This window comes from Priapulus caudatus, unplaced genomic scaffold, assembly GCF_000485595.1.
Source record: "Priapulus caudatus unplaced genomic scaffold, Priapulus_caudatus-5.0.1 Scaffold355, whole genome shotgun sequence".
NCBI classification, from domain to species: domain Eukaryota; kingdom Metazoa; phylum Priapulida; class Priapulimorpha; order Priapulimorphida; family Priapulidae; genus Priapulus; species Priapulus caudatus.
The window spans coordinates 37896-51356 of record NW_014577416.1 but is presented as its reverse complement, the minus strand read 5'-3'; the positions used below and the strand labels follow the sequence as shown (position 1 = coordinate 51356).

Sequence of the window (13461 nt, the reverse complement as noted above, 5' to 3'; positions counted from 1 at the left end):
ACGTGTACTGGCCATTTCGCATAACGTTAAGAACATATAAGCATTGTAACACATTATTACATATATATTAACAATGTATTTTATTGTCCTTGGTATGCACCAGGAACATATCAATATATATCAAGTAATATCAGTCATCAAAATCCATAATTATATAATCAATTATATCAAGTATAATTATATAAAAGTAGGATTCACGTTCAATACTAATATGTGCAAATAACCGTAAATATATGGAAGAAAAAGCAAAAATCTGTGAAGAGCTCTGGCGAAGTTGCACAAAGGTTTGCGAGTCGTCTGGTTTATTTTTATCAGAACCTATACATATCATGTGCCGTTTATAGCTGAAAAATATGCATTTATAATAATAAAAGTAGGTGACATGGCTTTTTAAAGGTGGCGGCCACCGCACAAAGCGCATTCACAGTTCTGTAGCCTATATGAAATGGCAGAGATAGATAGTATATCTTAATCTATTTTGCTTCCCGTTGCCATACGTCATAAATTGCAGAGTAAATGAATTGTCGCTGCTGTATGCATTGGTAATCCATTCTGCAAACCCTTAGAGAAGTTGTTACTCTTTTTTCGCTATTGCTCCTCCGATTAGGGTTGATGCAAAAACATCGCTGCTAATTATAAACTAATTAGCATTTCTCAGAACTCGGTCTTTCCTCAGTAAACAAATTAGTTGTACTTTATTAGCATCTCAAAGATTTAGTGTGCCATCCGTTATTAATGTTGGGATCTTGGCGCGACTTCTCCGTGTATTTAAAAGTTCTAGTATTGTGATTAAACAATTTTACGGCGCAAAACAAACATCATTTCAGGAAAGTTTCTCTTATTTAATCATCGAGAGCTCCTTCAGTTTACCTAGAAACGTTATATTAGTTAAAACCGCGAATTATGCTCTCTATATGAAAAGACTGTAATATAACATTTTATCCACACATAAACCGAGAAGTAATATTCAAAGAAAAAATGCAGCCATGGCCATGGCAATGTTTAAACTCTACACATAATAAGCTGTTCTTCAAATTGATCTGGTTTTTTATAATAAGCGATTTGCATGGAACACTTGCCTTGCACTTGCCATGAAGAAAATAATTAAGATTGAAAAATAGTACCACAATAAATAAGACCTCCCCGCCCCACGCATGTAATAAACTTATCTGTTGGCACAACCATTTACAGTGCATGTCCGCGAAAATCAGGAACACTATAGATGTAGATCAAACATGGCAAAAATTCTTTATGAAAATACCAAAACGTTGATTCAAATATCATATGATAATTTAGCAAGTAGGGAACAAGGCAAGGAGAAGCAAAAATGCTGGAATCGACTGGAAGTTCTTTAATTGTTGATTTTTGTTTCATTGCAAACGTACAATCAAAACAAACCATTTTAGGCTGCGCTGCAACTATGATCATACCCAATCAAACAACAGGCTCAATTTACATTGTTTTTTTTGGGGCTCGTAACTGCAAATCAGTAATGTATGCATTAATATTGTACCTTAATGTGCAAATACACAAGCGGCACCGGATAATGCAGGCCGGACCACAAAATTTTGTCTATATTTCACAAGACCATGAAAAAATCGTATATTCATGAGCTGCGTACGTCGGTTGCCTATGACCACTCACTTATATAACTCCCCCCCCATTTTTATCTAACTAGTCACGGGGTGAATACATGTGTCCAGGCTTCTATGGTTTTCGTTGGGAGAGGTCACATGCAGTAGTTGTTTCGGTCTTTTTTTACTTAGCAGTACTTGAAGAGCAGAATTGTGAATATTGAACATTTTTAGATGGACGATATAAAACCAATAAGTGTGTGAGCAAACATACATGAATACATTGACGTTGCTTGGCTCTTCATTGCAATTTACGCGCCTTTACACCAACAAAACATGATCCTGTAAATCGTGCAAGCTTTTTTCATTTAACAAGCAAATAATGCAGTGAGCCTTAATTTCATTCCTATTTATAGATATCTTCTAGTTCGCCCATACTAAACGTGAACCCTTCAATGAGTAGCACTATAAGTCTTAACTTAGGCATTAATGTCGCATTACCTTTTCAAAAAGCTTCTTTCATACCACACCAATTATATACACAATCAGTAATCACCACATTTCATTTTCGTCATCACGCGCATAAAATAGTCGGAATTTTTTAACGTTGAACAAGATTGGTTGGCAACGCGATTATCCATCCTATCGTCGTATCGTTCGTTCCTGACGTACAGCTATTTAGATAACACTTGTGTCGTAACACGCCGCATACCACGACGAGTTTGACGTTCTTTCAGGCGTTGTGGCGGCTTGGCTGGCGCTGAACGGGGTATCTGAGCCCGCGGCTGCCGCCATCACTCCACGCCCGCATCGTCGGCCGATCTGTCGTTGCCATAGCACCGGACAAGACGGCATGCCGACCCGCAGAGAGAGAGGCAACAAACCATCAGTCTCTTCAATCCTTAAATCCAGTCTGAAGACACTGCATACCGCCGATGCAATTTCTATTGTTCCATCATGTTCCAGAAGTGTAAGAATGGCGACGGTCACGTTTCCATTTATGGCTGTCCGATACGTTTACATGGTGCAAGATGATCGCCATGTGACGGTCTTATGTCTGGTCTCGATGTTATCATGAGCGGTGCGGACGTACGGTAAACTGGCGATTGAGTGATATGTTGACACATAAATTCTTGTCGCGATCAAGTCGTCGTTGTAGGGCAACGTATTTTGGTTATTTTAAGAGTTTATATATAATATATATATAATTTTTTTTCTATAAAAATTATAAACCGGCTTTCACACTTGCTACGATTTCACTTCTGCGTGATATGACGCAATTCTCTGCGGGACGACCGGCAGCCGAAACCATCGGTCCGTTCGCTCCACGTCACAGCGTTGCTTTCGTCTCTTCTCGGCGAGAAGTGGCCCATGCCATCGCCACCTCCAGTTACGCCGACGAAGCAAAACGGCTGTTCCGTCCCGCCACAGGGTTTCCTCGTCGTCCAGAGATGCAGCTACCCAGGCACTGTAGGCAGGCCATCATATAGTGCAGCCAGGAAAAACTATGCTGCACGTCGTGCACGGTTTCCTCCGAGCAAAGAATCGCGTAGATACAAAGAATGAATCATACCGTGATTGTAGAGCATTGCCGGGTTTACCGGGCTTAGGCATCAGCATACATGTATAAGCCACTGCAAGCAGTACATCGTGTTCGCATCCTAGCAGTGGTAGCTGTCCCCTGTAGAACACGCTGCAGATACGTCACTGCGTCAACTGCTGCTCAGGTAATCATAACGAATCAGCGATGTTGGCGATTATTAGTAATTAGTAATACTAAGTTAACTAATTATTGGTAAACACCTATGGAATCAATCCAAATTCGCGTATGTATACTGGCCGACAGATGGCGTAACTATTGAATGAAATAAATATGTCTGGCGCCATCGTGTCCGTAATCAAACAGTAAAGAAAAATGTATAAAGTCGGGTATACAAACGAGACTCGAGAAAGGAAGATTTCGAAGAAAAAAGACGCCAGTATATTTAATATTGCGTAGAACCCAGTACAAAATTTTTTTGCCCAGATATGCTAATTGTACATAGTGTCAGGTCGTGCCTGTGAAATCTATAGGTGTTTATAACCCATGGGCATTGGCATTGCGGCATTGGCCGCCCATTTGTGTCTGTGATTGTGCACTGAATTATCATGATAAATAATGGCACATATCTTCCCAACTGCCACCGCGTGGAAATATGCCAGCCTAGCCTCACAGTAGTTTCAGTTTTGCTACTTAAGAGTAATTAAGACTTAGTTTATTGGTTTGGTCGTATCCATAGTAAGTGTAGAATACAATAATGTAACCCAACAAGAGTGAGGTTTTCCCTATCCTAGTGTAACCCTACTCTTGTTGGGTTACATATTTGTATGCTATAGTATGCTGATAGGTTTATGTTCCGCCAAGTGGTACTGCGGAACGTACCCTGGTAACTAAAATACTACTATCTAATATGCCCGGACCAAGTACTTCACCTACTCTCATAACGAGTCTAGGGAGTCGCTCTACGCCTACTCCCTAAACCCTAACCCTAACTAAAACGCCTAACCCTAACCTAACTCCTAACTCTAACCATTATCAGTCTTCAGATAGCTTACCAGGGTACATTCTGGCAGTACCTGGAGGGACATAGACCCTATCTATGAGCTATAGTAAGTGGAACAAATTTAGCTAACCAAGTCACTGATTTTATTGTATTGCAGCTTTGGATGATCAATGCCCCAAGTTGGACAGAAGTAGGAATTGTCCTTACCTCGACACAATTAACAGGTGTGTAATTGGGGCATTGCTGTGTTTTAATAACAGGATATCTATTGAAAGTAATGAATATGTAATAATAATGTTCTTAAAACGACTGCATTCAAGACTCTCGTAGAAACACGCATATGCAGGGTTCGTAGCGGGTCTTCCAAAGTCTTATAAGTACTTATTTTGCCAAAAATAAAATAAGGGCCCTTATTAGTACTTATTTTTGGTAAAATCTTAGAAAAGTACTTAATAGTCCTTATTTTTTTATAAACTGTTCTCGACTTAGAGTAAGAATTGTTGTATATATATAATACGGAATAATTAAATCTGCTGTGCAATTGTGTATATATAAGTATTATTAGTGTACTTTAATAGTCGGTGATCTATCAAAAATCGCGTAAAAAAAGTCTTACTTTGGCCTCCAGAAAGGGTCTTATAAGTCCTTATTTCAACATGTGTCTTACTACTATGAACCCTGATATGCACATTCACGCACACATGCTCATGCCAGTCACCAATTGTTCAGCACGAGTAAAAATTTGACCTGCTTTTTTAGGAATCTTCTGGACTTTGACTTTGAAAAGCTGTGCTCTGTCTCACTGTCCCATCTAAACGTATACGCCTGTCTTGTCTGTGGAAAGTACTTTCAAGGTAAGGAGTATACGTAGGTGTATACAGTTGCATAAATCCAGCTTTTCAGTGTGCATTTCTTATTTTAAAACCGATCTTTGTTTTAAATTTCTTTGTTTCATTGATTAAAATCTGTCAGTGACAGTCACAATGCTGCTCTATCTAGCAGCTAATCGACAAATTTGTTAGGGTAAAGGCTGTGCATATAAGCTACATTATTGCAATCCCTTCTTACAAAGTGTGTGCATGGCTGCATGGCTTTAAATCGGGGATCAACAGTGATTTAACTTATCCCATGTATTACTTTTAAGGTCGGGGTCAGAAGTCTCACGCATACACACACAGCGTGCAGATCGGTCACCACGTGTTTATTAATCTCCACACACTGAGGTTCTACTGCCTCCCTGACAACTACGAAGTCATCGATTCATCCCTAGATGACATCAAGGTGTGTGTTGTGACAGCAGAAATATGTGATCACTCGAGCTGTGTTGGATCTAGTGCGGTTGACAAACGTGAATATCAACACAATGGTGGTAGCGTGTCTTGTCAGCAACTACTAAATTTTTATGTCAAAAGTCATGCGTTTTAAAACTGTTTTGTATACATGACAGCTGCAAGTAGCCAGTGGATTCTGTACAGAATGGTGCATTTATATCATCGCTAGAGTGATTTGCTAACCCAAGCTTTTATCTTTGTATTGTAGTTTGTGTTGAACCCCACGTTCACGCTCACAAACATCAAGCAACTTGACGACAACAGCAAACTGTCACGAGCTTACGACGGCACAACATACTTGTCAGGTGAGTCTCTGCTAGCTGTTCGACTGCCTTCTGCATTCATTGTTTGCTAGCCAGCTTACTTCATCTGATGGAAGAAGATGCACGGTGCCATTTTGCAAGGTTATTAAATTTTATTTAAATTTCTTCTCGCTTTTTGCAGGGTTATGCTGCTGAAATTTAAAAACTTTGACCTAACACTTGTTGATCCTAGAAATGGGTATACATTGCAATAGATGAAGTATGCATGTTCATCTAACTGACTGAATAACTATAAGAAAATTGTTCTCTTTGCTGTTTCAGGTATTGTTGGAATGAACAACATCAAAGCTAATGACTACTGCAATGTAATTCTTCAGGTGAGACTGTTAAACATGGTGCTAACTAACAGTTATATCATTAAGATGGCTATTATTAAATCAAAAACACAATATGATATATGATTCCAATTTTGACGTGTCAAATGATTGGTAATGCATTTTCTTGGTTAAGGCAGTCAAAATTTCACAGCTGTACCTGACTATTTAACAAAAATTCCGAGAATAATAGTACATCAATTCCCCAGTACATAAATAAATTTGGAGATAATGATTATAAAATAGGGCCTAAGGCACCATCTGTGAACATGACGAATAACAACATGCCATAAATGCATAGTATAGTCAGAGATGCCAACCACTACGATTTATCCTTATTTTACACGAATTTCTATTCCTTTTGCACCACTACGACTAGTTTGTATCAAACTACGAATTTCACTGTGATCGAAAATATTTTTTTTTGGTCAATTATTGTCATATTTTGTCAATTTATTGTCATTTTTGACCCTCAGAATGCAGAAAATTGCATCTCAGAATTAAAATTTTTCCGGGGGTCATGCCGGACCCCCCTAGCAAACTCGGTTCACTACGTGACCCTCGAACTACTAATTTGATGGCCAGAAACTATAGATTGCTTCAAATATGTGTTGGCATCTTTGTATAGTATAGTAGATGCTCACCTACTGTTGTTCTCCCAGGCTCTCTCACACGTCACACCGCTTCGGGATTACTTCTTACGAGAAGAAAACTACAAGAATATCAAGCGTCCTCCTGGTGACCACATGATTCTCCTCGTCCAAAGGTAAACTATGAGCAGATGCGGAGGTACCCTGGTACATGAGCGGGCGATGTGCACATTCGCATGTACTAAGGTGTGTGCATGTAACTGTATTAAATCTATTACACATTCCTGTGTTTAATCTTTCTATTGCTGTGATTCCATACACTCCTATATATTCCCATCTACTATCTACATAGACTCTCTTCATACTATCCTACAAATACTCTCCAATTTACCATGTTTCCTTTCCTTTTGCCCTATTTTTTCATAGGGTTACTGACCCAGTCATGTTTCTCCTCACAGGTTTGGTGAATTGCTCAGAAAGCTGTGGAATCCACGAAACTTCAAGGCACATGTGAGCCCACATGAGATGTTACAGGCAGTCGTGCTGTGCAGCAAGAAAACCTACCAGATCACTGAGCAAGGTCAGTCTACCATGCTCCCCTCATTCTGTCTTCCAGTGCTTTGTATTTTAATAGGAGAATGTAGTGCTGCTACTGATTCAGGGTTGCCCTATCTCTCTCTCTCGCTCTCGCTCTCTCTCTTTCTCTCTCTCTCTCTCTCTCTCTCTCTCTCTCTCTCTCTCTCTCTCTCTCTCTCTCTCTCTCTCTCTCTCTCGCCCTCCTAGAGATTAGTCCATTTTAAATAGGATAGCTGTAAAATGACAGGAAATGCTTTCTATAAAATAGTGAGTATGAGTCATCAAGGAATGGATATTTCAATTTAAAATTACTTTAATCATTCTGCAGTTCTGTGTAATGCTATTTCCATGCAACTGTACTAATCCAAGTCTGCTGCAGGTGATCCGATAGCCTTTCTTTCTTGGCTTCTTAATTCACTACATTCCACCCTCGGAGGGACAAAGAAGAAAAATGGGAAGACCATATATAACAGGTTAGCCTTAGTGGAAAATATGCAGGTGAATTCATTGTAGAATGATTACATTTAAAAGTGTGTGGGCACCGACCCAGATTACCAGTGATTTTCTACTGTGGTGTGATTTTCTTCCCACTATTAAGCATGTCGTTATGGTTGATCCAGTATGTCTTCTACGTGTTTTCTCATTGCAGCCACATTGGGAGAACATTTCAAGGCTACATGAAGATATATTCGCGGAGGGTGTTGCCTGTCTATATAAACCAGGCAGAGAGGGAAGCTCTACTCGAAACAGATGCTTACCGGGGTGAGCTCTCATGTTTATTTCCCGCACCAAACATGTATAGTGTTGTTATTGTGTGCCACGGTGAGGCCTCTTCTCCCAGTAAAGTTCAGTTTATTCCTTTAGTCCTTGTATTTTATTTTACTTTGGTATCAGGATTTGTCTGTATCATGATGATTGGTTAGAGAACATTAGTGATGGTTATGTTAATTAAAGGAAGTCACTTAATGGACGGTGACACTGAATCCCTCAGCCATCGCATCGCTAAGGCAACCTCGTGTGTCCTTGCATCGTATTACCATCGCACTGTTACGCGAATGCACTTTGCAAGATTAATAATACTAAATAATGATTTCATCTTACTAATTGTATCTTGAATCTATTCGTTGATGTGGAATCAAGCATTGATGTTTACGTCCATGAGGGCAGATGATGTTGTGATGAACCGAGTAACTCGCCAATAACCCGGTTCTCTTGTATTGCAGAGACGATGACGGAGACACCCTTCCTTTATCTGACGGCCGACCTTCCTCCGGCTCCCATCTTCCAGGATGAGATGAAACAGAACATTATACCCCAGGTATAGAGTACCGAAGTGTGACGTCACGGTGGCATGACAATGAACCCACTGGTTCTACACAACCCACTGGCTCCATAACATTAACTGCGTGAAAATGTTGTGCGTACGTAAAACACGAGTGTATGCGCTGCAGACAGCGGTAAAGCATCGGTAGCAAGTCGATCTTACAATATTTAATTAAGTAATTTTTTTTTTAATTTTTTTTAATTTTTAATTTTTTTTAATTATTATTTTTTTGTTTGTTGCTTTTCACTTCCATCCTTTGGAAAGCTATAAAAAACTGCAATAATGACTTCAGAATGATGTGGTTTACAATCGGTACAAAACACGACACCGCAGTTTTAATGTTACCAGAGCATTGATTGTTTGTTAGTTAGACCAGTAGGTTCGTGGTTTCATGCCACCGTGTACGTCATCACTTCGGAGCCTCTATAGCAGCATCGCTGGGACTGACTGCCTGCAGCTTCCTGGGCATCACTACACGATACATTTGTTTTACTAACAAACATCCCCGTCTCAGCCAAAATTACTAGGCAGGGAGAAGGCGTGATTGGCGGAGGCGGATGAGCAAGGCGTGAAATTGTCGAGGCGGAGCATGAAAAGGTGAGGTTAACGCTGTGTTTCGGCTGTTTGATCTGGCCGCCCGGGGGCGCGTGTGCCGGTTGTGACCATGTGCCTCTGTCTTGTTTCACTTTGGAGAGAATGGGTGGGAGGGGGTTGCAGGCATATGGGCTCTGGAGAAATGACTCTTCATGCATTTTACGATGCGTTTTTGTCCCGCGCAGGTCGAGGAGGTGCGCTGGTTCACAACTTTCTACAGAAGTCTCTACGGCCAGCAGGAGAGGAGTACAAGACCTCGAAGCGATGTCCATAGTATGAGTATATAGCGATTCGATGTATCACCAAACTGCTCCCTACCTTAATCATCTGCCATAAAGGTACACGTCACTGAACTTGTAAGATTGTCTTGCAAGCTAGCAAAAGTTAACAATGATCTGGATCGTTCCTGGTGGAAACTCGAAACGTTTTCATCACATTGCTACTCTGTCCAAACCCTCCTGAATCAACTGCTGATCTCCCGCTCACGCGATCATGACCGCGTTCTGAGAAACAGAAACACTGACGTTAATGGCTTCCACATACCGGCTGTTTCATGCATTCAACAAGAACTCTTGTTCTACGTCGGAAAAGAACCCAACGATTGGTCATTTCTCTGTCAACGTATAAGTTCAACACACGGTGGAAATATATTAAAACCCCAGCGAGACGATGAGAGAAGAGAGAGAAGAGGGAGGGTAACGAGAAGAGAGGTGTGAAGGAACTGAGAGATGAGATAGATATAGTTATGATCAGATTAGAGTAGATTGAAAGGAGAGAGAGAGTGCGTTGATGAGGGGACCCTGAAGAGAGAGACGAGATAGAAAGAAAACTTATGCGAGAACACAGGGGACACGTCTACGTTACTCACAAGCCATGTTACAACTTTTAACCCGGACATCCTGCACCTCTAGGAACATCGATCTGGCAGACGTTCTCTTAGGATGAGATGAGGCGTCAGAGGGAAGATCCGCACCAATCGTCGTCGATCTCGCGTCGCAAAACATCGTTCAGTGACAGCCTCGCACTACGCAAGGCAGCGACCAGGGAGAGAAGGGCACTACAGAGTTCACATCCTACACAAGGGTATGGGCGGAGATGCCGCGCTTGAGAGAGCGAGTAAAGAGAGAGAGAGGAGCGGGAGGAGAGAGAGAGGAGGGGGAGAGAGGAGAGAGAGGAGGAGTGAGACGAGAGAGACGAGAGTGACGGAGAGGAGAGAGAGAGAGAGAGACGAGATAGAGAGAGGAGAGAGGAGAGACGATGTAGATGAGAGGAGAGAGCAAGTAGGAGATGGACGAGAGAGAGAGGAGGAGAGAGGAAAAGAGACGAGACCAGAAGATGAGAGAGAGAAGAGAGAGTGGGGGCGGTGTAGGGATGATAGCAGGAGAGCGAGGGAACGGGAGATAAGTTAGAGAGAGAGCACGAACAAAGACCCACAAACTGCCTGGGGGGGATAGGACGAGGAGATCGAGGGAGGCGAGAAAGTTTAGAGAGATGGAGGAGCGAGCGATGAGAGGAGATGAGCGAGAGAGAGAGCAGAGAGGGAGAGAGAGAGATGAGATCGAGAGAAGAGAGAGAGAGAGAGAGAGAGACGAGGTGAGAGAGAGAGACGAGACGAGAGAGAGAGGAGAGAGAGAGAGCATATGAGAGAGAGACGAGAGAGAGAGAGAGAGAGAGGGAGATAGAGATGGGGGGATAGCGAGAGGAAGGGAGAAAGTTAGAGAGAGAGAGCAGAACCAGTACTGTGCTACTGTAACCCCAGTCGCTGGGGGTCCGGCGTTTTGATCAGTCGGGATGTACGGAGCGCGGGGTAATCTTAGAAGCTTGTTAACGTCAGCAGCCCGGCGTTCACGTGACTAGACGCGGTCGTGTGGCGTTTTACGCGCCGTGTTTTCTTTCGTCCCGTAGTTAATGACGCAGAGTGATTATTCGTGTAACCCAGGGCACCTTCCAGAGTATGATAATACTCAACTAACCTGTACATAGAGTCAGTACTCTACCCTGAGAAAAAAGAAGAAGAAGAAGACGAAAACGAGGGAGAAGAGATTTCTTAGTCAGTGCTGGTAGTCAGATGGACAATGCAGTGACGTCTGATTTCAGGGGACGGGCAAGTGGTTCGAACTTCAGGATCTTCACGTGACCGAGATTCTCCCCCAGATGATCACTCTGACAGAGGCATACATCCAGGTAACCATGTCAACGAGCCACTGCTTAGCGCTCCTGCTGCTCTGCACTACACACGGGTTTCTGCTTTGTCGTTAACGTGTACTAGGTTAGGTGTGGAGAGTATACATCAATGATTGATCCCCTGTCTGCGTCATCGCAAAATGAATCTTGATTGATTGGGTGGCGACGGTCAGTGGATAAGCTGTGTCACGGAGCGGTTCCAGTTATCTCAAATGGCATCAGCATGTTTGTCCAATTTAAAGGGTTTCCTCTTATTCGTTGTTATTGAGATAACTATCTGTTTTAATCTCCCTAAAAATTTACATTTAGACAGAAAATTTAAGAATGAGAGGCAACCGTAAGTAGTGAATAATATGCCTTAAAGGAATTATTTCATAAGTAACTTCACAATTGAGAAAATATAGCGAAACCTAGTTTCATATAATAGCGAATATGATACTGATTAATCTGGGGTAAAAATATTGAAATTGGTAATTTAACTATACACTATATATACACTTTAAAATACACAGTGTAACGCGAGGTGGCAGCAGTTGCTTTATTGATCATGACATGGTTACGTTACACTCGTCGATTTTATTTAGCTGATGTAGTTCTCGTAATCATTCATTGTGAAGTGATTTTATTTACTAATGATACTTTGCAACGAACAATATCTTTGGTAGAGAAGGGGAAATGCAACTTAGTGCTTACTTTTTATTTTCATCATAATCATACTATGGTTGTGAAAAATTTTTATCATGAAAAATTCATGGAATTCCTTTTGGATGGGAAGTGTTTAATTAAACTAGCCTTATAAACTAACTTATTGCGTTTTTAATGACCTTTACACGCAGTTAATGTTACCAGAGCATATGATTGTGTAGAACCAGTAGGTTCGTTGTCATGCCACCGTGACGTCATCACTTCGGAGCTCTATAGAGCATGCTGGGACTGACTGCCTGCAGGCTTCCAGGCATCACTACACGATACATTGTTTACAACAAACATCACCCGCTCTCAGCCAAATTACTAGGCAGAGAAGGGTGAAATTGTCGAGGCGGAGCATGAAAATGTGTTAACGCTGTTTTGGCTTTTGATTGGCCGCTGTGACCATGTTGCCTGTCGTTCACTTTGGAGAGAATGGGTGGGGAGGGGGGTTGCAGGATATGGGTGGAGAAATGACTCTTCATGCATTTTACGATGGTTTTTTGTCTGCGCAGGTGCCGCTGTTCCAACTTCTGCAGAAGTTTAACGGCAGCCAGGAGAAAGAGTACAAGACATCGAAGGAGTCCATAGTAAAGCGATTTGAGATCACCAAACTGCCTCCCTACTTAATCATCTGCATAAAGGTACGTGTGTAAGATTGTGCAGCTAGCAAAGTTAACAATTCTGACTGTCCTTGGAAACTAAACGTTTATCATCACATGCATCTGTCAACCCTCCTGAATCAACCTCTGATCTCCCCTCAAGGATCATGACCGACGTTTGAGAAACACTGAGTTAATGGCTTCCACATACCTTGCTGTTTCAGCGATTCAACAAGAACTTGTTCTACGTCGAAAAGAACCCAACGATTGTCAATTTTCCTGTCAAGTAAGTTCAACACAACCGGTGGAAATATTAAAACCCAGAGAGCGAGAGAGAAAGAGAGAAGAGGGAGGTAGAGAGAGAGGGGAGGAACTGAGAGATAGAGAGAGAGAGAGAGATAAATAGATAGATAGATAGATAGATTGAAAGAGAGAGAGAGAGAGAGAGAGAGAGAAAGAAAAAAACTTAGCGAGAAACAGAGGGACCAGTACCGTTACTCACAAGCGTTAACACTCTAACCCGATGTCCTGCACCTCTAGGAACATCGATCTGGCAGACGTTCTCTCTAAGGATGAGGAGGTCCAGAGGAAGCATCCGCACACGTCGTACGATCTCGTCGCAAACATCGTTCATGACAGCCTCGGCGGCAGCGACCAGGGAGAGAAGGGCACCTACAGAGTCCACATCCTACACAAGGTAGTGAGCGGAGATGCCGCGTAGAGAGAGCCGAGTAAGAGAGAGAGAGGAGGGGGAGAGAGAGAGAGGAGGGGGAGAGAGAGAGAGAGAGGGAGAGAGAGAGAGAGAGAGAGAGAGAGAGA

The 13461-nt window shown here is 42.0% G+C and overlaps 1 protein-coding gene across 1 annotated transcript in view; it reads left to right on the top strand.

The window, feature by feature from the left end:
* LOC106809446 (U4/U6.U5 tri-snRNP-associated protein 2-like) overlaps window positions 1–13339 on the top strand; it is a gene marked incomplete at its 3' end in the record, with an annotated part of 14263 nt that extends 924 nt beyond the window's left edge. Inside the window, 13 exon segments of the mRNA XM_014812524.1 lie at window positions 4275–4341; window positions 4877–4971; window positions 5262–5398; window positions 5657–5753; window positions 6033–6088; window positions 6748–6851; window positions 7134–7255; window positions 7631–7724; window positions 7901–8013; window positions 8475–8569; window positions 12556–12684; window positions 12867–12928; window positions 13183–13339. Coding sequence (XP_014668010.1) covers window positions 4275–4341; window positions 4877–4971; window positions 5262–5398; window positions 5657–5753; window positions 6033–6088; window positions 6748–6851; window positions 7134–7255; window positions 7631–7724; window positions 7901–8013; window positions 8475–8569; window positions 12556–12684; window positions 12867–12928; window positions 13183–13339 — 1328 coding nt within the window.
* Between the last annotated feature and the right edge of the window lie 122 nt (window positions 13340–13461).